This window comes from Chinchilla lanigera, unplaced genomic scaffold, assembly GCF_000276665.1.
Source record: "Chinchilla lanigera isolate Chin_1 unplaced genomic scaffold, ChiLan1.0 scaffold00048, whole genome shotgun sequence".
Taxonomy (NCBI): Eukaryota; Metazoa; Chordata; class Mammalia; order Rodentia; family Chinchillidae; genus Chinchilla; species Chinchilla lanigera.
The window spans coordinates 11,650,232-11,676,645 of NW_004955449.1; the positions used below are offsets into that span (position 1 = coordinate 11,650,232).

Sequence of the window (26,414 nt, forward strand, 5' to 3'; positions counted from 1 at the left end):
GAGAGTCACTTGTCCTTGTGCGCTGCAAGGCAAACAGTGTACTGAGCTCTATTGTTGATATGAACATTTGTTGCTTTGGGCATCTGGTTGTGCTGGATGAAGTAGTCTTTGCAGAATCTTTGAAAAACATATGGTCTAAATCATGGAAGAAAAACAAGCTTATTTTTAATTTTTTTTTTTTTTATATTTCATGTTCCAAATTCAGGCTAAAGTTCTTTTTTTGCAGTTCCCTGAATTCTCATGTAAATGAAAACTAGAATGGGAAATAAAAATTTTGAGTCTGATGTTCTGTCAGGTAGAAGCAGACATAAGTTCCAGTCTTTTGTGGATACAAAAGTTAAGTTTGTGAACATCAGTTACTTTCTTCCAGGAATTAAAGAAAGTAAGCTGGTATAAGCTGAAAATTCATGCTTGTTGATCATTCTGGAGGTAGTATTCTACATTCTATTTACTCAGTCTATGTTTCCAGAGAAGAGCCCTAAGTGTGCAGGAGAAGAGCCAAGTCAGAGTGAAGAATACTGTCTAATTTTAATTTAAATTACAAACCTAAAAGAGGTAAATTAAGCATAAATTAATTCACCTCTCGTACAAAGAATTGGATATGATTTTCAAACATGGCTTTGAGTCGTTTGCTCCCTAATTTTACTTCTCAAGCAGAGGACTGTTGCAGATGGATCCAGAAGGTCCGTATATGTCACAACATGGCTAGATGTGGCATTTGCACAAGGAAATTCTGAAGCAAGCCAAATAGGCCACGGAGATAAAACTACAACTGCACACAGCCTAATGTTTATGTTAACAATCATGTTTAAACTGGTCATGGTGCTTATAATCTGAACACTCGAGGAAACAGAGACAAAAGAACCACAAGTTCAAGCCTAACTTGGGCAATTTAGAGCCTTAGCAAGAACTTACTTTAAAAAGGGGGTGGTGGAAACCTCAGGCTATAGCTCATTGCAAAGCCTGGGTTCAATCCCAAGAACCATAATAAAGAAATTAAGCAGTTAATTTATGAATGGCATAAGTAAGAGATTAATGTGTAGACAGGAGACCTCCCAAGGACTGTATAGAAATCTGACAACTGAAGATATTTGGTAGTGATAGGACCAATTCTTGAGACGAAAGAAATAAAAAGTAAAAAGAACTGGAATCTTTGAGACAGTATATTGCAGAAACATGAGATGAGAAAACTCAGAACCAAAGAGTATCTACACTGACTGGAGAATTGGGACCAAATTCTCATGCTTCTTTGAAGACTAGAATTTCTGAAACATCTGGTGCTGGGTAGGAAGAAGGGAAAATTCCAAACAGACAAGGATTTCCCAGCTAAACCAACAAAGTTGAGAAGAGACTGAACATTTCTTCAGATGAATTCAAGCACCACTGAATCATTGAACACCCTGTATCTAAACTTTGTGGATTTAAATTTTATTGTAACTCTAAGACTATCTTTCTGTATTAAAATAACAGGAATCCTAAGAAGCTGTCCAGGCATGAACAATACTGTCATGCAAATCTTAGGCATACAGTAGCACAGAAAGTACAAAACAAGAGAAGTGTAAATCCCATGGGTACTTTATTTAGAAGTGAAATCGTCCTCATCTTTTGAGATGCTAACAGTAGTGAGGGAGTAGCTTACTCAGCTTTTGGTAGTTGCCGTAATCCAAATAATACGACAATAGCAAAAAGTATGCTTCGTTTATTTCTTCTTTCCATTCTCCTCTCAGGCCAATCTTCCTCCAGCCCTACACTTCTCAGCAAACAATGAGACTGTTATTTATTCTAATGACGAGAGGACTGTCTTGAAAATCAGAAAATAATGTCGATTATAGAACTGTAGTTTTATGTCCCAAGTATTTTCCCTTATAAATCAAAACTCTTTCATCAAGTACTTAAAAACATGTATTTTTCTCTGATTGATACAACATTTATAATTGCCCTACAAGTAAAAATAAAATTAAATTCCTGTGTACATATAGAGTAGCAGAGGTAATATACTTAGCATTGTGTGGTTATAAAAAATATGATTAAATTTCAAAAGTATCTATGACATGGTAAGAAGTGGAATTATATGAGCTTGTATATCTCTATTTCTTGGCAGGCAGGGGCTAAGAATCCGACCATTCGGGTATTTATTATTGATACCACCTACCCTCAGTATGCCGGACCCAGAGAAGTGCCAGTTCCAGAAATGATAGCCTCAAGGTAATCTCAGATTTCTCTATTTTTGAACTGAATTTTAGCACTTTAGAGTTTGTGGTACCAAGGTTTACACTCACAAGTTGCTTTTTTAAAAGGAGCCCTTTTATAGAAATAAAAGTGACCCTGGAAACAATCTAAGTGAAACTTTTCTCACCAGGGAGATAATGCAGTTCCTATATGATATATGCCCTCAGCACAGCTCCTTTCAAGCCTGGTATACTTTCCTTCAACCAAGGTTGTAGATCTATGTGCATCATATGTTCATAGTAAACAGGAAGAGAAAAGCCAGCACTCTCCAAATATTGGCTTGTTTTAGCAGAAAGTTGTGTCTTTTCAATTACGTGGTGGAATTATATTTAGGGAATATGTGTGACAAAACAGGGAGATGTATTCTCACCTCACCAGCATGATGGTTTATGTAGATCTTATCTGATTAACCCTGATTACAGCAACTTTCCCAACTCCAGTCAGTCCTCTGTGGTCTTTCTGGTTGAAATGGGTGAGGGAAAGAGGTCTCCGCTACCTCTGAGCCTCCTTACCTCTTCCAAATTTCCAGATCAAGGGTTGATATTCTCCTTCTGCCCCCTGGAGAAGAATCAGCCAGTTCTGAAAAGTTGATCTAATCTCATAAGGAAAAGAATCTTGTTAAAGGCTTTCTCTGGGTACTTTGGGGTACTTAAAAATGACTACTTTATCTTCCAACCAAATCTTATTGATGGAAACATGATTGAATACATCCTTTAAAAAAATCACCATTCTCCTTAGTTGGAAATTGGGCTGATAGAAAGAACAGCATCCTAAGAGTCAAGAGCTTGGTTTTAACATCTAAAATATTAAACATATCTTAACAATACTTGTTACATAGCAGGCATAATTCTTAAGCCTTTTCAGCTAGTCTTTACAGATTGAAATTGGTAATATTATTTCCAATTTATATAGGAACAAACACAGAATAGTTAAATAATTTGCCTGAGGTTATATAACCACCAACACATAGTGCCTAGATTTGGGCCTGGGACTCTTTCTAGCACTGTAGAAATCTCCAAAATTATATGGTTCATTTAACATTGATCTTCTCTATCAACATATCATCAGAGTCAAGTAATCATCACTGCCTTTCATTGAAACTATGTACCAAATGCTATTTGAATTATCTCATATACATCACCTGACGATTCTCCTAATCTAAATGCCTGACCATGATCACAGCCAAAAGCTGACTTCCAGCACAAACTTGTTTGGGGGCAGAGTTGGTGTTCTCATTGTACTTGATCCTTTCTACCATATTAAAAAGTAAAAACTTGTCTTTCGCTATGCAAAATGCAAATTTAATGTTTTTCCTCCCTTTTAGATGGACCAGTATCTTTAGCCTCATGCTTTACATTATTTTCTAAGATTTAAAAGTACAAAAATAGAGCAACAACTCAAATATGACATACTAGATCAATACTCATATTTTTAAGTCAACAGACATAGCTAATACTCAAAAATCTTGTATTCCTTATTTACTATGTATCCCATAATAACAAAAAAGCCTTTAGATAACATACACAATGTAATTATTTAAATGGGATATGAGTTCATGGTTGTGACAGCATGCTTTGATTTGTTTGCAGTGATTATTATATCAGCTGGATCACATGGGTTACTGATAACAGAATATGTGTGCAGTGGCTAAAAAGAGTTCAGAATGTTTCAGTCTTGTCTATATGTGATTTTAAGGAAGACTGGAATACGTGGGACTGTCCAGAGGTAAGAGATATTAACCCCACTGCTATGTACTTCTGAGAGTAAGCACAATATTATAGACTCATTTATAATTAACATTTTATATTTAATAGCCAGAATTACTGCATCCAAGGGACTACTTTAGAAAATGCATTCTGTGTTCATAGAGCCCACATTTCTATTAAATAAATAAGATACATGCTGTTTTCTTGAATAACTTTAACTTGAAATTGAATATACATAATTGAGTCAATATGACATTGGAAAAATTAGGTATCTGGTTCTTAGGATGATCATCCATCTTCTGAGATTGTAAGATTAACAGTTTAAAAAGAAAAATAAGGCAAAATTATGAAATGTGTGGGCTAGAGAAATAGATGTTTTACATAAAATAATCACAGAAGACTGCCGGCACAGTGGCACTTGCCTATAATCCTAGCACTCTGGGAGACTGAGGCAGCAGAATCGCAAGTCTGAATTCAGCCTGGGCAACTTAAAAACTTAGCAAGAGCTGGTCTCAGTTCATTAATTAAAAGGGCTAGTGATGCAGCTCAGTGCGAAGTCCTTGTGTTCAACCCACATAAGGGCAGGATGAGAGGATCAGAGAAGATACATGAATGGGTCATGCTCTATTCAGTGTCAAAACTGGGAAATAAAAATTTCAAAGGAAAGAGGTATTACCGAAAGAAAGCCAAGCATTTCCATTTTTAAATCAAAAGTGGATGACAGGGATCATGACATGGAATATTATATCAGATTTTCCCATTACCCAGACATTTCAGGACAGAACCTTCTCTTTTTTGAGTGGGTCCTTAAAAATTAGGGACAAACCTACTACCAAATAGCAATGAAATAAAATCCCAAATTCAAATTAATGAATCTAAAAGCTCTGAAATATGCTTCTTCTTAAGTACTTATCTTATACATCAAGAAATCCAAGATGTTTTCTAAATAGGAAATTGGATGGGTATATTTTATGAGACTGTAAATTATGAAGAACTCTTTCATTAAACCAACTATACAATAACCTATTGGATAAAGTAAGAAGAAAAACAGAGAGCAATCAGAGTATATCACTAAATTCCATCTTGAAATTAGGACCTTGTGTTTTGCAAGGAAAATGTCAGGTGCCTCTTTTAGGACACATATTAGAAGTATAATAGTCAACATTACCTAAGGTAAAAAGAGCTTTTAAGTCATTACTGTGAAAATGATTTGACTAATTCTGATGGAATGTTAGAAGCTGATAATTAGAGGAATACGTTAGAAGATGATTTTTATCTTATTTATAGCTTGATACAGAAAACAGAAAGATTTGTCTTTAATGCAGTTCAATAGCCCCTCAAAAGGAGAGAGAGAGGAGACTGGAGAATAGGCTGATATGAATTGTGCTTAGTTAGAAACTATTGGTCTAATTAGTCAGTCTTTGCTGAATGTATCTTTTTTATGTACATAGAAGGATAGTTGGGATAACTGTACTGCTGATGTCTGGTGGTTTATTGAAAAGAACAGTTAGTGCTTAATTTTTTTTGTATTTTGATCAATTTTGCGTGCTTATATCTGGTAATCTGAGCAACTGATGTAAAGACAATATGCAATATAACAACCACTGGTGAATTTCTACCATACTGAATATATCTTTAACATATTCACTAAGTCTCGCTATCAGAAACTACTGCTTTAATTTTATTCATTTGAAAACTGTAAGACATCAATTAGACACAATTCTTAGCTACTCAGTCATCATTTAAAAGTTCATTGCTTTAGAATATGAAGTTCTCATTATCAAAATTTGAGATATCTTTAACCTAAACAGACAGAGCGCTTAAAATGCATATTCAATATAGTATGAAAGTTTCTGAAATATAAACTTTAGGCAGAAATCTGAATCAACATAGAATTTCTCTATTTCAAAATAGTCTGATAAATACATGGGATACATTTTCAGATTTGAGAACAGCAAGGTTGAATTTTCCACACTGACGTGTTTGTGTTCTGAAAACCGATCATACTTAAGGTTAAATGACCTACCAATATTTTATTCATATTGAGAGTCATTCTCAAAATAAAAAGGTAAAAGGAACTGGCAATAGTAGTTATGTGGAAATTATATTGGTGAGGTTTCATTACAAATTTGCAGTCTGAGAAACTTCTATATTTTTCTTCTGAAGAGGGTATTCAAATTGATTATATTTGTATGGCTAAAAATAAGTAATAAAAATTTCATTTTTTTAAAGTCTTGTCTTATTCTCTCTGAGGTACTGGCCTATCCTTACAGGAGAAAATTCAAACTAGGTACTTAAAAATGTATTATGCCCATGGCTTTTATGACAGTAAACCTTCTCTTGGGTCTCCTTCTGCCTTATTGACTGTTCCTTACCTTTCTAGTTCTTTTAACCTCTTTAAGACTTTCATTCTTCAAGTTAATGTATTTGCAAAGTAGGCTGACTGCTGTAACAACAACCAAGAATCCAGCACTTATATGATCCATGTGCACAGAAGTACTTTTATAATCTTAAACTTGAGATTAATGTTAGGTGACTAGACTCTGATCAGGCAGTAAAATTGGTTCCAAATATTCAGATTATATTTAAGAAAAAAGTTCATCTACTGATGCTATGTTTGATGTGATCTTTTGTCTTTTAGACCCAGGAACATGTAGAAGAAAGCAGAACTGGCTGGGCTGGTGGAGTATGATTTTGCTCTTTTCCTTATATTTTAATAACACTTGACAGATTCTCAGCTATCAAAGGTTAATTACAATATATCCAAACTGGCACTACTTGTTTTGTTCAAAAAGCATCAAGGTAAAAAACACAGAGGTAGTGATCTGTAAAGTGATTTTGTGCCAGATAATTTCAGTATCTGTATTTTTAGAATGCTAGTGAGAACAAATCGTATTCTTTATGTCCCAAATTTAAGTTTTTCAACTTACTCTGTGGTGTCTATAAGATATTACTTCTTAAATCAATAAAACAAAGGCCAGTTTTCAAGAGGTGACACAATCTCAATCTGACCAGAGAAAATTCTTTTAATTCAAGAAAAGTGAGCACATTATGAATATTTCTAATTTAAAGGCAAGCTATCTCATACTAAGTTTCATAAAAACTGAGCTGATTTCAGTAGATGCATATTCATACCAGTTTTTAAGTAACAACTTGGTGTCAAATATGAAAAATATGTGTAGAGTTATGGTATGTAATTATTTTTATCTGGAAGTTTTGTGTAGGTTTATCTGAAGATTTTTAGTATAAAGTCATGTTTTAGAGAAATAGCGATTGCATCTTTATCCTACGTAAACATAAGGAATAGAATAAGTGAATGTGAAGTAGATGTTGCCACTTATTACAAGCACATTACTGAATTCAGCCATCATATCAGTTGGAGAAGGTTGCTTTTTGAGATTTGGACACAATATGCTAAAAAGAAACTTTTAGAACTTAGTTTAATACACTAATCCATGACATAAGAACAGTAAAAAATTCAAAAATCAATTCCAATATGGTAAGTCTAATAAAATTGGAATAAAATGGCTAGCAAGAGGAACATGATAAGTAGAAGTCTTCAGATATTAACATTGTTTTATTGTACATTTCCTGTTCCACTGGTTTTGGGCCTACATGCCACTGTCTGTATACTCAGTCTTCAATGAAAGATATTAATTTTCATTAACTAGGGAGTAGTTACTATTTTAAATGCAACTACATCCTGAGGTAACAAGCATAGATCAATAATTTTTTCAAAAGTAAGTAAGTCCTATCCAAATTCACTTTTCTACTGTATTACATTATTACTGGAAAATTAGCAGTATTCAGTGAAAGAAAAATATTCTATACATTTTCTGCATTGTTGTTCAACTGGGTTATTCTTAAATCAGTATTTGAAAATTTGAGGGAAGAGGAAAGTTAATCTACTGATCCATTTTCAGTTTGAAGATTTCTAGGAAAGAATGATAAGGAAGCACTTGAAGACATTTGTGTTCTGCATGATTAAAATGAAGCTAGATTTTCTATAAATATTGGATGATGTGATTTTACAAACAGATCAACAATAGACCCAACAGCTTTCTCAATGATATTACCTTGGACATTCATGTACATTTATTTTGAAAATGCTGCAGTGCTCAAACCACACTCTGAAACATTTTAGAATCTATCCATTGAAAGTTCTCCTTATAAGTCCCTTGAGACAAATTGTCTCTAAAAACTTTTTAAGATTCATATTGTACCTTACTTTCTTAAACATGAGTTGGAAAAATGAATGAATGAATGAATGCACAAATGCCTTGCAAAGCTGTAAAATATTTTTTAAAATAGACTCCAAGTGGAAGAGCATATGCATCATTTAAGAGATGAGGCCCCTTTGTTAAGTCTAAAATCATGCCCAGTTAAATCTAGTGAATGAATGAGGTCTTTATCTGGGACATGTGATTTTGTGTCAGATCACTTATATCTGTAGCTTTAGAATTATATTGGGAACAATATATTTTTCTTGTGTACTCCTTTCAATCTCTTAAAATGTACCTGTCAGCGAACCTTCTAAATTCTAAAGGAGGAATTGTCAAAACTTTGCAGCAATAGCTTTCACACCCTTTCAAGCCTCCTGCCTTATAAATTCTCCTGTTCCCTTTGAAAGAGGGCACAAACATACAAGTCATAAGATATAACTTATAAACAAATGACTGAATGAAATAATCTGGAAAACAACTAGAAATGTCTGTTAATTACACATTTGCTCAGATAATATTCGTGTGCACGTGTGGTGATGGGGTTTGAACCCAGAGCCTCACATAGGCTAGGCAAGCAATGTACTATGGAGCTATACCCCCAGCCCTTGTTTAAAGATTTAAAGAGTCTTTAGAGAAAGCAAACAGGCTAGTGATATTGGTATAAACTTAAAGAGCAATTATGGACAAGTGGTTATTTTAGAATTTATCAGAATTTTAAACTGAGAGAGAATTTTGGAAATCATCTATGATTTAAAGTAGGGCTAGGGGGACAGCTGCCTAATGACAGAGCACCTGCCTGACATACACGAGGACTTGGCTTCTAATTCTCACCAAAACAAATAAATAAATCAATAAATGGTAAAATTTAAAATGAGATTAAATGACTTACCCAAAGTAACTGACTTGCTAGTTATAACACAGAGCTAGCAAGTTGCTTTCTTGAGAAGTCTTTCCTCCAGCAGTGACACATTCTTTGTCATAATTGGGATAAACAACCTATGTTTATCTTTGGTATTTGGTCAGAAAGATAACAACCATCTTGTTTTAACTAAATTTCTTTTTGCTCAAGCCCCAAAAGAGGAAGTTTTAATGAAAGAATTTAGGGTTTAATCCTCTCAGTTTGGAAAACAAACATGGAAAACATAATGCATAGACAGTAAAGCCACGCTCAAGCTATTTTAAAATAACTTTTAAAAAACCATACACTTTCTTTAGACTGTTGACGAAAGCTCTTGGCTGAAAAATTAAATTTTCTAATTGATGTTTGGAAGCCTGAGCTTTTGACTAAATGTGAACTCAGTTTAGGCATCAGCCGTATGCCATAGGACAGGATGGTAAATAATCTTACTTTCCAAGGAAAATATTTTAAATGGTTTTGAATTTCACCTGGAAATGAGCAATTTATCAGCGAATTCAAGGACTAGTGTAGGTGACTTGTTAAAATTGAGGAAAGCACTGCCTGTGCTTATCTAAGGTCCAGGTGTGACACTGCAAGAAGCACTTAACTCAAAGCACATTACAGGCCCGGCTCTGGCAAGGTGAGAGCGGAAATATTTCACACTCTCTTTACCTCTCCCAAGTTACCTGCTCGTCAAAAGCAGCTGTCTTGGATGTGCGTAATGAAAGATAACAGTCTTTGCTTAGCAAAGGATTCTTCCTGTTTGCCTGATTCTAATATTTTAAAGCATAATACTCTTCCTAGTTAATTTTTTATTTTCAATAAAAATGAATTTTAATTCAGAACAACACTTTTTTTAAAGCCCCTTCACTAACTCACTGCAAATATCATGAATAATTTGGGTTTTTTTTTTGTTGTGGTTTTGTTTTGTTTTTTACTTTGTTACCTTAAAGTGGTATGTGACTCAGGTTCATTTTAATGACTAAAACAATGTAGACCCAATTTTTGTCTTTCACATTAAAGACTAAGAGCCAGACATTGCAAAGATGTCTAGTATGTAATTATATCACCATTTGGGCAAAACTTTATTCTGAAATGAAAGTATGATTTTGTCATGGACCTATACTAAAAATATGCATCCACAAAATGCAAATAAGTTTCCTATTCCTGGCCCTCTTGCCTCTTAACTTCACCTAAATTCTTTGGTCTCATTATGAAAAATCCTAACAAAGTTGATCTTGTTGATGAAACTAATGAAAGAATAATATAAGGAGATATCAGTTTCTCATTATTTGAGTTTTGTTAAAGATTTATTAAAAGAAAAACTTTAGACAAATTTAGTAGAGTTTATCCGAGCCAAGGATAATTCATGAATCAGGCAGCCCTCGGAACTGGAAGAGCTTCAGAGAATTCCACCTAGGAATGCAAGCACCAAGCTGAACACAGAGCAAAGTAGAGAAATCACTTGATTTGCTACAGCTAGGGTTCTGCCATATTCGGGCGTAGCGTGCTGAGTTTTCTGCCTGTATTTGGCTGCAGTTTGACTGTTTATGGTACTCCTAAGTTAGGTTTTGCCGTTGGGTTGCTGTCCATTATATAGAACATAAAGTATGCAGACAACCTTAGGTTAATGGTCTTCACAGCCAAAGGGGTACTGTAATAAATTACACAAATATGTTGGCTCAAAACCACAAAAATTTTTTCTGTCATCTTTTTGGAGAAGAGATGTCTGAAATCAAGGCATTAATGGAGCTGTGTTTCCTCTGAAGGCTCCAGGGATTAATTCTTCCTTGTCTCTTCCAGCTTCAGAGGGTTCCTGTTAATCTTTGGTGTTTTGCCTTGGTTTACAGCTCTGTCATTTTAGGAAAAGGTGAAAGATTTAGATGTTCTGAAGAGAAACCGGAGTATAGGATCTGTCGTTTTAATTACTGCTTCTGTTTTCACATAGTCTTGTTCCCCGTGTCTCTTAGTGATGTAAGGTCTCCACTAATCAAGTACGATCATATCTTCAATTCTTATCTTGATTACATTTATAAAGACCCTATTTCCAAACGAAAACTGATGTTCCAGGTGGAAATGAATTTGGGGTAATAGATACATCAGTACAGATTCATCAGACAAAGTGAATTTTAATATTAAATGTTCATGATCCTTTCAGGGAAAACATTAATTCTATTAATTAACATCAAGTATCAAATCAAATATGGTACCACCATTAAAGAAGCTTACTGTGACATTCCCTAATCTCATTCAAAAATAAGCCTCAGACTAGGTCTCAGCAGGATTTAAATATGTAGCTAGAAGATACTTTTTTAGTGTGTTTGGTTGATTGGTAGGTTTTGACTGTTTTTGTTTTCTGACTCAGAGCATCTTGGTTTACTGTCATGTAGAGAGACACCAACCAGAGAAACATGATTCGTATTATGCATGGAAATGTCTCTCTGCGTGATGTATAGTAGCTCTTTCTTCATATAGTTATTTCACAAATTCTAAAAAACTTAGCAACTGTAAGACAAATCAATTTATTTTTTAATGGGAAAAGCATGGTATTATTTGTGGGCATGTGGTCTGAGGACATTTGAAGAATTTCAGTTATCTGTAGTGTTTAGGATGTTGAGGTGTGTCTTGTTCTGTTCCAAGCCACACCAGAATATCTAGCAGTGGTCCCCAACCTTCTTAGCACCAATGTCCACTTTCACGGAAGATAATTTTTCCACAGACCAAAGCTGGTGTTATTTTTTTCTTTTTTTTTATTAGTATATGTTTGCGATATATAATAATTACATTCCCCAGTGCTAGCATCACTGCCTCAGCTACACCTCAGATCATCAGGCATTATAGTCTCATAAGAAGTGCAAAACCTAGAACACTCACATTCAGTTTATAAAAGAATTCTTACTCCTATGAGAATCAAATGCTGGCGCTGACCTGACAGAAGGTTGAGCTCAGGCACACTGCAAGTGGTAGGAGCAGCTGTAAAAGCAGATGAAGCTTTTCTTTTCTCCCACTAGCCCTTCTACTGTGTAGCCCAGTGTCTAATAGCCCATGGACCAGTATCAGTTCACAGCTTGGAGATTAGGGACCCTTGCCATATGTAATTATGTGGTCCCCATCACATATCAAGTAGATGTTCGTGGGCTTCCTGTCACAAGAAGTAAACTTCACTCCAGGTATTTTAATCTTTAAAATTTCTTCATTAAATCATTGACATTAGGTGCTTGGCATTAGATAAATCAAGAATTAAAAGTACTATAAGCTCAAATAAAAGCCATACTTTGCTCAAATACCTCATTTTAAGGTCTCAGTTGGTTAAATATTGGCACTCATTTGTGATTCTTTTAACTCTTTCAAAAGACATAACTGTAAACATAGAAAATTGCTCACTTTTACCGTCACAAAGCCAGGTGTGCACAGCAACAGCCAACCACTCCCGCAAGAGTAAGCGCCTGCTGGAATCACTTCACTATTGTCATCTGAAGAGCTGGAATTTCAGGCGGGAGTGACGGGTGATAGGGAGGCAAGGCAGGCCGGTTCCTATTAACGTGACACACACTGCTTTTATAAAAAAAATCTACGGTTTTTGTTTGGTTTGTCTTTTTTAACATAACCTCTGTTAATTTCTTTCAGTTCTTTGTTTCAACACCAGTTTTTAACTATGATAGCATTTCATACTACAAAATATTTAGTGACAAGGATGGCTACAAACATATTCACTATATCAAAGACACTGTGGTATGTTCCTTCTAAAATTTATCTCCTCAAAGATCATTCACTTGAGGTTGCTCAAATAACGCTCGGCTTCACACAACATAATGTTTGTCTTTTTATAGGAAAATGCTATTCAAATTACAAGTGGCAAGTGGGAGGCCATAAATATACTCAGAGTAACACAGGATTCACTGTAAGTATTCCATGAAGCAAGATACATCATTCAGGTTTTAATTAGCACTGACTGATGGGCGTCCAAATGATACCGCTGCATCTCTTAGTTCACAAAAGGTGCATTTTCTTTACTTCCTAGTTTAGTTCAGACAGCTGTGTTTCCATTGCACATTCTTTAATAATTGGTTAAAGTGAACTCCTTTTGGACTCTTTAATAGGTACTTATTTCTCTTCTGATGTTTAATAGATAATTATATGAAAGGTATACAAATTTTAAGATAATTGGATTTGAAGACAAACTTTATTCTTCAGCAAAATAAGCAAGTTTCATAATTCAGTGGAGGGCATGTTATAAATGTGGAAAATTTTTGTAATGATTCACTGTTAATATTATAAACTACAAGAGTTATCAGTTATTGAAGAAGTACTGTGTACCAAATACTGTAAAGTACAAAATGATTATCCCATTTTACAGATGAGAAAACTGACAATCTGAACTTTTAATTAACTTGATCATGGGCACTCAGTTAGTGACACACAAGAATTCATTTCATAGTAAAACTTTCTGATCAGGAAGACACACTTCCCGTGTCTCACTTCTAATGTAGTCTAAATCCAGGGCTACGCCTTAGTGGTCATGATCTGCCTGCCATTAGCTGGAATTTAGGGAGTAAAAGAAGAGGATCACTAGTCCAAGTTCACAAGAGGGACTCTATCAGAAACCTATTGTCAGTTTGTGAAGTTATACGATGGTGGGCAAAGGAGGTTGGACAGTATATGAAGCAGCCATGAAAAGCACTAAAGTAAGGCAAGTAACAGGATAAACACAGGTAGGAGATTAATTTCAGGCATAATATATTTGGGAGGTAGAGAAAACTGAAGACAAGAAGAGCCAGCCGAGGTCATAATGTCGGTGTGAGACAACAAAGCCCTGAACTAGAATAACAGCAATGGAGTGTGGAACTGGAGGACGAAACTACGCCGCCTTGTCTATGTACCTGTACCGTTTGGCACCGTGACTGACACAGAGAAGCTCAACACACATTTGATAAACGAATGAGATGAAAGGGCCGATGATTAAAGCAGATGGAGGCTGAGCGGGATTGGTGAACTACTGACTGTGAGGGGGAAAACACAGAGAATAGACTGTGCTGCACTGTCAGAGATGAGAACAATGGGGAAAGAAATATCACAGGAAAGCTGCAGGAAGCCGCTTGGGAAAGGCGCTAAGCAACTTATTTACAGGTTGTTGGAAGTGGTGTGGGAATGGCAAGTGGAAGCTGATTGGAGTCATGTGACTTTAGTGAAGACATAAACCGGAATATGCATGCTTAGAATGTAAATTTGGTACTAGGAAAGAGTTGAATTCTGCTCATTCTTCTTGAGACTAGCAAGAAACTGAAAAAAATGTGACACTTTGTTATATTCAGATATACTTAAAGAGGAATGAAAATCCTTTCACTAGACTGAATTTCCCATTTCATATCTATATTCAGAAAGGTTAGAAAGCTACTTAGACACTTACGGAGCAAATGTGTTCTCTTAGGATTTGTGTTGCATCTGGGTGAATTAGCAGGACCTAAGGTGTGTGGAATCTCAATTTGGATGCATGTCCCTGATTTGGGGAAAACTCATCTACTCTCAGGGCTTCTGTAAAATAATTTCAAAGTGTATTTACAATCATGGACAAAAATAATATAATATAGCGAAGCCAATAAACTGCTACTAATTGTGGAAAAGAAAAGGTATAATAATAATCAGAAATCATTTTATCTTACATGACTCATAATGAAATAGAACATGTTTGTGATAAAAAGAGTACTCAGCACAATTTAACCTTTCTCAGATAATTTGGAGATCAGAATAAAAACCCAAAATTCAGTTATGAGCAGCAGTGGTTTGTGTATGTAAAGGCCAATTAATAGTTTCATTAGATTAATATTTGCCTGTATTGTTTACCTAACATTTGTAACAAATTATAATTATTGAATCAACAATACTAAGTAATTTCTGATTATATTTTCAGGTTTTATTCCAGCAATGAATTTGAAGGTTACCCTGGACGAAGAAATATCTACAGGTAATTCTGTTATTTACATATACAGATACTTAAATAAAAACACATCATAGCCCTCAAGAAATGTGGAAAATATTTAAAGTGTGAAATGTAATGAAAATCTTATTTTGTATATGGTGCTGAAGATCTCTACTATGAGCTATATTTTCAACCTATTTATTTTATTTTTGAAATGGGGTCTTGCTAAACTGTCCAGGGGGCACTTGATCTTATGATCCTTTTGCCTCAGCGTCCTTTCATGCTGGGATTATTTATAAATTAAGATAAATCATTCAGAGAATAATGCATACTGTTACATAAGCATATAGGCATAAGCCCCCCAAATGTTAGGCAGCTCAACATGTTTGTTTTCAAAAGGAAAAAAGCAGGAAATTCTAATGTTGCTATCAGCATTATTAGTACTTCAACAAAATCTAGTGGTCATTGAGGAGATTTATTTAACATTGAGGACATTTATTTATTTAATGTGTTGAATTTATTCATTTAATTTATTAATTGAATACCTACTATGTGGAGGTGCTGTTTTTATTTTCATAATAAATGTGTGATTTCCTTTACTGTCACTCATTTGAAACCATTTTTAGTCCTACTATATATTAGTGTTTAAGTTGGTTGAGTTGTCCTTTCGTCAATTGGAATGATTCTCTCAATATTCCTTTGCAGATGTGAACATAGAAACAATATTTACCACATACTGGTACTCTATTACATGCCATGTACTTTTTTACCTGATTTATATTCATAACTTTAAATAATTCCTACAATACTATGAGACAGATGGTATTGCTGAGGCCAGGTTCTGTATGTGGACATGCTGACCTGTTAGCTTCCTCCCTTACAGTTGCAAAATTGCAACAAATCATGAACATGAAAACTAGACGTAACAAAAAAATAAGACATTTTTTCTCCACCATAGTCTCGATCTCCTTCAGGATCGTGCCCTTATCTTACTTGTTTAGGAAGCAGCCTACTCTAGAACTACCCACTCTCTGCAACGCCCAGGGTAAGGCCAGGGGGAGCAGCAGAAAATCTCTAAGTTGGTGCAAGTCACCCTGACATCCACAGTGGAGTTGGACCCTGACACAGCCTGGTATTACACCATTTGGCCTCTACCAAGGGGGATTCTGAGTCTGAGGGGTTCAGAAAGATCTGGGAGTCTACCCTGCCAGATTCTCCATGGACATTATGCTGTGGGGTAGAACAAGCGATATGGGAAGAGGAAGAGTTGTGGGTTTCCAACCACTTTGCAAAGTGTAACAGGTTAATGGTTGTAGGAAGTGACTTCACTCCCACTGGAAGAGTGTTATTTCTCCCACTTCAGGAAAACCACAGAGGGCTTCTCCCTCAAATTTTGTGCCTCTTCAGGCAAAAATGGATCAAAAATCAAGCTATATCAAAACACTGTGATTCCCCTTTACTTTAAATGATATTGGCAACAGAAAAATAGAGTGGGTTTGATGTCAATATGTAAATTAGTCACTTTACATGGAGTAGTACATTTTGATAAATACAATCTCAAAATTTCAGCTTAGTTTTATTTTCATTTCCCTCTAGAATTAGCATTGGAAGCTATCCTCCAAGCAAGAAGTGTGTTACTTGCCATCTAAGGAAAGAAAGGTGCCAATATTACACAGCAAGTTTCAGCTACTATGCCAAGTACTATGCACTCATCTGCTACGGTAGGTGATGGACCTAACATAAGCACTCCCATCCCAACTATAATGGTAATCATCCTGTCACCACCACTTTGATCAGTTCTTAGCTACCAGTTACTGAGCACTTTTTATATGTGAGGCTTTATCTAACACATAAGGGAAAATGGAAAGGAAAGCAGGAAAGTATTATTATCCTCACTTTCTTGCATTTGAGGAAACAGAGTAACTTGCCAAAGGTGTACACTGCTGATAAGCATCAGCCAGGATTGGGGTAAGAGTCTGTTGCCACTAAATCTCATGCTTTTAACCAGCAAGTTCCACAGCACCATGACGTTGCATGCAGACGCAATCTACCAGCTATCTATAGCAGGAGCAATATCATAAAAAGAAGTGTTCTCTGATAAAATGGTTGCTGGACTTTGGCCTCATCTCCCAGAGAAGTACCAAACTCCTACAGCCAGTGGAAAGAACCCTGGCTTAGAGGCTTTACGCCTTCTCTGGGAGGCCTATCTTTATTTGAACTGCAGTTTCAATAGGGATAGAAAATGAACCTCTGTCACTCAGTACATCCTTTCAAAATCTGGAAAATATCTTACGTAGTTCATTCAGACATAAGTCATAGGTAATAAAATACACGAAACATTTCCTGGTTGTTGAGGCCTTTTGTACATTTCATGAGTAATGTCTTTCCAAATAAATTTACTTTACAAAATTTTATCTTGAAGAAGTGGCAAGCAATAAAACAGGTTAAACACTATAGATTAATGAAATTTATTGGGTTCTTATTAATGTTTGTGGAGATTTGGAAAACTAAATTGGACAATCTCTAACTATCCTATGTCCGTCTCCTCCTTCTAATGAATCCCCCATTATGGTTTGGGATGGGGCACCCGGCAAGTGGAAGCCCAAAATGCATGCCACCCTCCTGCTTTTGGTATCAACTCCCTACGTTGGGGTGATCAGCCTAGAGAACAAACGGAATCTGACTGTTTGAGATTCCTGCTCAGTTGCAGAAGTCCTGTATGTGCTTCCCATAAGAACCAGAATGAAGGCCACTCTGCCACCTGACCTAGACTCTCATCCACAGCTCATTTGACTATGTGGACATGAATAAGCCTTGTAACCCAAATGCTCCCTTCAAGATGGCACAAGATGTCAGTTTGAAATAACACTTCCATAAAATGTTTGGTCAGTGGCATCTTTGAAATGTCAAGAGATTGTCGTTCATGACCATATGTGCTGATTGTGGTTATGGCATTTAAAGGTATACATTAAATGTCCCTCTCAAGTTGTATGCAACATTTTTAACCCAAACTCTGTATTTATGCAACATGTATTGAAAGCTTACATGCCAGGCACATAGCATCACTGAACTGACCATACCCAGTCATCTGTCAATCTCTCCTTCTCTCCCAAAAGCCTGAGTCTGCTTTATTTAATCTTTGTATTCATGAAATTAAGGAGAATACCTAATATGTAATAGATTTCAATGCTCACAGAATAAACATAAATGTTAGGAAATATTACAGCATTGCTACCTTTTATAAAGTCTACCAAGAAACTTTTTCTGTGCTGATTTATTTGCTGATAAAAGCATCAATGACACAGTGATACTATACTGATAGACATATATTTACATTGTTATCGGGTAATACTATAACGGTTAGGTAAAGCAATCTACCATAGTTTGTTCCACTTTGCCTTTCTAATATCTATTTGAGCACTGAAGAGGGGATACAGAATCAAGACTAAGCTCTCATCAAAAGTTGGTGGAAGAGTCTTTTCTAGAACTTGAATCGCCTGACTTTTCTACCACTCACTCTTCCTCAGCAGTATGGTAATTTCCCATTTAGCAAAAAATACACTGTGTGGGCAGCATCACATCGTCTGGTGTTTTTGAAGCTCCAGTAAAATGAGTCACTGCGCCATCATAGGAAAAACCTTGAAATTTTTCCCTTTAGGACCAAGAGTAAAGCCTCATTTATGTAACTTCAAACTCTCCAAAGGGATGATAAGTTCCAGATGACAGGATTAAAGCAGATGAAGTCACATTGACGATGCTGATCGAAAAAAAGCAATGCAAAGTAGGAATTCTAGATAACTGATGCTTAGGCTTCTAGGACTATATCCTTGATCTACTGTGTCAAGAATAGTCAATCATTAATTTGTCTCATATTTTTGGCAAAAAAAAAGAGAAATTTGCTCCACTAGAACTGAACACCCACGAATATCCCACAGGATAGATGTAGATTGATTAAAGTCTACAAATTTAGATTCATGTCCCATTTCCTTACTCTTTGGGCCAAAATGCATGATTGTCCCTGACAACCTTGAAGAAAACTGACCCAAATGAAAATCTCTACAATTACATTGTATGAAACTTTGAAATATCACACAAGAACTGTTGAGATTTAGAGAATCTAATAATACCCTTTTTCTCCGTTCCCAAGTTAGACTGAGGGGTCAGGCAAGATTTTAAGATATTAGCTTTATTATTTGTAAAGGTCAGTTGAAAATGCAGCTGAAATATGTGGTTTTGTAATATTGCACCCCACAATTACAATTACACAATTACAGGTAAAATTGTATGGCTACAAGTTTCTGCCACAGTGCTTGGCATGGTTATACCTAGAACTCCTGAGGAATAGGTAAACAGCATGTTCTGTGGGTGCAGAAAAATGCCAGGAGCAAGACAGAAGGAAATGTTCATGCACAGGTCTTCAGAACTTATCAGAAGAATATCCCTCCTTGGGAATGCGTGCAGCCGAGAGCATTACTGGTTTCCCTGCAATGTGGCAGAAAAAGTCAAGGTGACAAGAGCATCTACCTTTAGCTTCCGTTTGGGCCACGTTTTAACCACTGGCTTCCTGAGCAAGCACATTCTTTAGAGGTGTTTTTCTGGCTGTTGTTCAATTCTATAATCCAAGTGAGTGATAGAAAATTGGTGTTTAATTATTTGTAGACCTTGATAAAATAGCCAGTTTTTGTATTAGACAAGCTAATTCCATGCTGGTATATGTAGTAGGCATTGATATGCCACCCATTAACCCCTCCATCTTTAGGACTAATTCATTACTTTCTACAACTCCTGAGAGTGTTGGTGGCTGACAGTTTATAGCTGAGCTCTCCTCTGAAGACTGCTGTATTCCCAAGCCTCATCCGGTGACTATGTTCCACCCTGGGGGATAAAAGCCTGCCCTGTAGCGCTCCCCAGGGCTTGGCTAGGTCTCTGAGACAATCCTAAAGCTCGCCTTCCATTTTTGTCCTGTCCTTCCTCCTCTAGCCCCGTAGCTTAGGGTGCCTCTCAATACCATTTCTACCTCCCCTCCATAAACATCTGGCCCGCAAACATTCTTCCATGTATTTCCCAGGGAACATGGATTTACATAGTCTATTTGAAAAGAAAATATATTTCATATCAATTTCTTTCTGCCTGTGTTAATTACATGAAGAATACTGGATTTTATTCACCAAAACAAACTGACCATTGAAACAAAAGGACAGCTTGAACATATAATCTGGGAACTGGTGAAAGTTATTCGACAATGACACAGCTAAAAATGGCCTGATACAGTGTGACATCTTCCCAGAAGGTCATTTGCCACTGAAGCTTCTGAGGCCCTTTTGTGTAATTAAATTTTAGCTATTCAGGATCATTTTAGGGACAGCGCACAGGTAATGCTTCCCTTGGATCTGTTCTCTGACTGGGCTCTGATGTCATGTGTTGTTTAAACATAACTTTAAAAATATTGTCTCTATGAGAAAAAAAATCACTGCAGAGAACTTGACACTAATCAGAAACACTACCTGAAGTCCTTGTGGAATAGTTACTTTGAAACTAAACCGTGTTTTATTTTCATCTTGTATGCAGGCCCTGGCCTTCCCATTTCCACCCTCCATGATGGCCATACGGATGAAGGTACTCTTCTCCTTCAAGCTACTGTCTTATCTAAAGCTGCTGTCTCTATCTATTCTCTGTGATATTCCCAGTGAGAAAGCAGGCTGTTGCTGCACACACACAAGGAGTGGGGATGGAACCCTGTTATTATGCAGCTTTTGATTACATAGATTTGGATACCAGGTCAAACCCGATCATATGAAATGTAATGATGATTTGCAGCAAGAAGCTGGCATAACACAAGTGAGTTCTATCACAGGGATTAATTCTCTCTTCTCCAACTGGCCTCATGAAAAGCACAGATTAGAAATGGAAAGAAATTTAGCATATGCAGTATACTCTCCTCAAAAAAGAATTTCTGCTGTTTGGGGAGGCTTTTGTTTCTTTGAATATTTTTTTTCTCTTGTTGTTTTGTAGCATCCCAAACTGAAGACAAATTCTAGATGTAACTGCTCCAGTTCTGTCTAGTTCTGCTCGGTTCAGAGCAGAAGGGGACTATCATGCTATTTTTTTTTTGTTAGCAGCTACATCACATTGTTACCACATACGAACGCCCTGAAATTCGGAAGCTCTTTCCATTTTCAACTGCTATCAAGGCGGTCCTCCTTCTTCCTGAATTTGTGATATTGCTTCAAAATAGTTCACAGCTCAGAGGTGACCATTTTTGCTCTCAGGAGAGCTATCTGAGTGTATAATTGCTCTGATATTCTTCCTGTAGGCTCTTCATTACCGTCTGATTTACTATTAAGCATCATTATAGGGTTGGAGTTGTGGGAGAGGAGGCTACAGTAAGGAACAAGCAGATGACACTTCATTCAGTGCTCATGCCCACAATTGTCCCTGGATAGCTCTGCTGACAAGTCAGGACACAGCTTTGGGATTAGTTTGGCTATCAGCACAATGGTTCAAGTATAGGTGAAAATAAAGTCATAAGTAAAAACAGTCATTTCAGGCTCCCTGGACAGGACAGGCATTGTGATATGGAACAGTGAATTTAGTTTCATTTTGAACTTGTTTTAACCTTGTGTCTGATGATGAAACATTCTTTAAAATAGTAGTTTATATTTCTTAATTTGACTCATTTCAACCTTCAGTGAGAGAAAATTTTAAAGCGATTTACTTTCAAGTCCTTATGCTTTAGTTTTAATTGAAATTACCATAGATGTATAATTCAGTCTTATAATGACTCACATAAAATCCAGCTTCCCTCTTCCTATAGCATGAATTTCTACATCATAACATTTTTTTTTCCTAATATCTTTGTTATGTTCCTGGCAAATTCCTCTGTGCTGCTTTTGAAGCAAATGCTCAAGCCACTCTCATATTCGCTGTATGTTTCTTTATACTTTTTAATTCACAAATCAAAGTTCAAGTTCTTTTAGAGCACCATTTCACAAACTTGCCTAATGATACAATTCTTCTGATATGTTTATCATAAATACAGAATCTCAAGTCTTCCCCTGAGATTCCTATCCAGTAAATCTTGGATTATGCATGGGAATCATTATTTGCTTGAATGTCCAGCTGCTATTTCACAGTAGATACTGTGTCTTCTATTTATTTGTAGTTTTTTACCCCCATGCCATTAAAGTTTGTGCCAGCAATCTTTAAAATCAATAGATATTTATTGGGCACTTACCAAATTAAACCAGGCATCGTACTCAGTACTGGATCTATAAAATGATAGAGGCTATGTTAGACATTTCCCTGTCTTCCAGAAGATTATAGATCCTTGGGAGATGAAAATGTGTGAACAGGCAGTTACAAGAGAATATGATAAATTTCTAAGACAGGGAAAAGATAGAAACATGAGAGCACATAGAGTACCTCATCTGAGTGTTCTTATTGTTGACACAGCAAGGAAATGTTTCTTGCTAAGCCATCAAACCTGAGAGTCATGACTATTAAAGAGGGATCCATACCATTTGGATGGTTGGCTTGGTCACGTGGATTAAAATCTACTCTTTTTTACTGAAAGACTGGACTCACTGTGTATAGCAGATCTTTCAGTAAATGATGAATTTTGTTTCAAATGTTGAATTTAAGGTATTGATGGGATGTCCAAGGAAAACTGTCCTGCAGCAGCATAGCTTTGGATGTGGATGTCAAAGTATTAGAGTGTACTACAGCTAACAATCAAGAGGGTTAGGGAATACACCGTCACTAAGACCTTGGAAATAGATGGAGCTGTTGGAGTGGAAAAATGAGGATGGACAGGGTAATTGGAAAGTGGTGAACCTATGACACAAGTGCCTCTCTGTCAGCACACAAGCCAAGTATATGAGTTATTTCTCTAAAACCTTAGTATTCAAGTTTAATTGCAGTGTTGGCAATTTGCAGAAGATAAGTAAGCTCTGGGTTGTAGTTTGGGCACTTGAATTCTAAAATCTTTGCCACCACAGGCCTAGAACAATATTGTATGGATCACAAACACTCCAGTAATGAGAAAGAAAGGTGAGCCTATGAAGGAGAGTAAGAGGGAACAGCAGGAAAGGAACAAGCCCAAGGGTCTGGTGTCCTGGAATGCAGAGAGGGAGGACAAGAGCTGAAGATTGTGGAGGTGCACAGGCAAGAAAGTGAAGGAAGACCTGCTCCACATCAGTGGATTTAGCAAGAGGGAGACACTACCTCTGTTAGAGCTGCTTCACTGGAGCCAAACTGAAGTAAGGTTAGATCTGACCAAGAGACAAATTAGAATTAACAGTATTTTCCACGGGTCTGACTGCAATGAAAGGAAAGAGCAGGTGGAATGATGACTGGAAGCAATTGGTGGGCTTTTAATTTTCTTCTTGTATGATGATAAGCATTTTAATACGGTTGAATGCTGATGGAAGAAATTTAGGAGACAAAAAGTAAGGAGGTCCCTAAGAGGTTGGGATAAGACAGAGTTCACAGACAGGAGAAGACTTCGTCTCTTGTGTTATGATGAGAGAGAATGAAGAAACTGTTGGTGTGATGTATAAAATTTTGTGGCCTTTATGCAGGACAGTGCGACGGCTTCATTTTCCCAGCAGAGGAAAGTGCTTTGAAAATAGCAGACAGTACTTGAACCAGGTGCTGTGCAAACTCAGAAGAGGTGGCACTTGGCATTAAGGGCCCAATAGAGGCTTAGTTGCTTTGTGCACACCAACTTCCCATTACAATTAACAGACTGAATGACCTCATTTGTCAGCTTTTCCACAGATGCTTTGCATAATTTAATTGATGAATAATATAGCATTTTAACATGATTTAAACAAAAAACAAATATAATATTTCTTACCACCTAATTTTCTCAATAAAAAGTCTACAAATATATAGGGAGCCCTTACAGTGCCACACCCTGGTACCCAGTAGGCTGGGTACTGAGTACAATGATGAGTGAAGGAAAGTAAAAGTTACTTTCTGGACTGACCCATCCCTTGCAGGCTAAATAGGCCTTCACTGCAAATCTCCATAGAAAAGCCCAGCTGCCACCTGTCACTCTACAGCCCTGGGGAATTCCACTTGTGCTTCTAGAAGTGGGGAAATTTTCCCCTCACTCTGCATGGAACTCTGATGATAGAAGCCTTGGTCAGCTTTTTAGTTACATTTGGCGTTTCATTAGATCATGGGTCAGAAAGGTTCAGCGGCTAGAAATCAACTGGAAAAGTGGTCAAAGTTATAGCAACTTAGTAACATCTCCTACTTCCAGTGCGTATGGTAAAATGATAAAAATGTAATCAATCAATCCATCAACCATTCTATGCACTTGCTCCACACAGGATTCCCTTTATCCACCAGAGCTCCCCATACAGTACACACACAAGGACAGTGAAGAGTTGGTCACCGTACTGAGAAGTGTTTTTTTGGTTTTAACTTTTAAGGTGTCACAAGTATCTTTTTCCTTATAGATTACCCAAAGATGATGTGAAAATTATTATGCATCTTATACAAATCCTACCCAAAACATCTATCCTTGTACTAAGATTAAATATAACATGTTGGAGCAAAATGCCATGAGTATCTGAAAACTGAGAGTCACAAGAAAAATGGTTTGGCAAACTGAATGCAGTTACAAGTCTCCAGTTCTCTATTTTCAGGGCTCACTTTTTCAAAAAGGCGTACAAACAAGAAGTCCTCAGAATTTCTTTTGTAGTAATTACAGCATCTCACAAGTTACCTAGTCCATTTTATAATGAAATAAAGATACAAAATCCACATATTATAAGACTAACTTTTCTCTCAAATATTCTGGTTAACAATTCCAGTTCAAAATAAAAGTTATAAAACACCCACCATTGCTAAAAGCCTATTTTCATCTATCATCAATCTATAGCATTCAGAAGGTCAATGGATTTGTTCAGCTTCAAAGATTAGAGGGGAAAACAAAACTAAGTTCAAGTATAACCTGCAGTTTTATGTTTGTAAAGATATAAAACAGAGCAGAGCAGAAATATATTGTTTTACTGAAATATGTAACAACTTTGGGAGAAAAACCTTGAAGGAATCCTATACACAGTTATTAAATTACTGGACAAAGGGAGAATTTGCTATACTCATCAAGAACAATAATAAAAGGTTTAAAAGAGAGTCATAAAATGTCAGAAGTAATATTTGGCTTCACACATTGAAAATTTAAAAATTCTGTAAATACATAATTATTTTAAATTTAAAGACAGTGATCTATATTTTATATCTACTACATATTTTTAATAGACAATAAGTGAAATGTCACCTATTTGGTCAGATCGTGGCTTTAGGTTAAAAAAATAAATAAGTTCAAAATGGGAAAACAAACGTGCTTGAGTTAATATTGTTGATTTTATGATTCTTCTCAAAATGTGTTTTGGAAGCAAAGGTGTGTATAGGAAATAGCAATTGAAGCATAATGTCCTGTCTAAACTTACATCAGCTCTAAAAGCTGGATTTGAACTGTTTGTCATTATGAAATTCTTCAAAGAAGACTTATGCAGTTTCAGTTTCATCCATATTAAAGCCAAAGGAATTTAGTTTTAAAAGTGTGGAGCTATTACTAATTAAAAATTGACGTTTCATTTTTAAAGAAATTCAAATCCTAGAAGAAAACAAGGCATTGGAAAGTGCATTAAAAAATATCCAGCTGCCTAAAGAAGAAATTAAGAAACTTGAAGTGGATGACATCAGTAAGATCTTCTAAAAATTTCTCACTTATAAAACTAAATGCTTATCTTGCTTTAAGAAATTAGACTGTAAATGTTATGCTGCAAACCCTATGAAAAATTGTTTAAAAATAATTTTACTCTAATAGTATTGGGTTTTGCTAAATTTTTAATATGTTTAAGAATATGGTTGATCTTATATTTTTCCATAGCTTTCTTTTAACACTTTTTTGAAAAAATAGAATTTATCTAATTTCGATTTTAGAAATTGTGTTTCTGAAGCAGTATTTCAAGATTTCTAGTCATTCATAAATTGAACCTAAAGTATGTGTTAAAAAATCATTTTAAAATATATTCTTAATTCTTAATAATTTACTACTTATGCACTAATTTTGTGGGGGATATTAGAGAATTTAAATGTGCCATGCATGTTGTGAAATGAAGATCATTTTGTTTTTTCTTTCTTCCAAAGCTTTATGGTACAAGATGATTTTTCCTCCTCGATTTGACAGATCAAAGAAGTATCCTTTGCTAATTCAAGTGTATGTAATATTTTCCTTGGTCTAAAACTATTTACTGAAAATATGTTGAATGAAATACAGAATTATAAGATAGAATGAACCATTCTCCTTGGTAACAGTTCCTATTGATGCTGTTTTTATATATTCCTCAACTAATCAGAGTAAATAAAATATGGCTATTTAAAATAGACTGAGGAAGTGTTGAGATTTTAGATGGACTTGCTTA

General features: G+C 35.9%; 1 protein-coding gene across 1 annotated transcript in view; it reads left to right on the forward strand.

Annotated features, from left to right (window-relative positions):
- Positions 1 to 26,414, forward strand: part of Fap (fibroblast activation protein, alpha) — a 70,419-nt gene that overhangs the window by 26,394 nt on the left and 17,611 nt on the right. The window contains exons 11-20 of the mRNA XM_005393316.2: positions 2,102 to 2,205; positions 3,819 to 3,954; positions 6,577 to 6,621; positions 12,684 to 12,788; positions 12,887 to 12,957; positions 14,965 to 15,018; positions 16,570 to 16,694; positions 20,542 to 20,589; positions 25,593 to 25,691; positions 26,140 to 26,209. Coding sequence (XP_005393373.2) covers positions 2,102 to 2,205; positions 3,819 to 3,954; positions 6,577 to 6,621; positions 12,684 to 12,788; positions 12,887 to 12,957; positions 14,965 to 15,018; positions 16,570 to 16,694; positions 20,542 to 20,589; positions 25,593 to 25,691; positions 26,140 to 26,209 — 857 coding nt within the window. The remainder of the gene's footprint in view (positions 1 to 2,101; positions 2,206 to 3,818; positions 3,955 to 6,576; positions 6,622 to 12,683; positions 12,789 to 12,886; positions 12,958 to 14,964; positions 15,019 to 16,569; positions 16,695 to 20,541; positions 20,590 to 25,592; positions 25,692 to 26,139; positions 26,210 to 26,414) is intronic.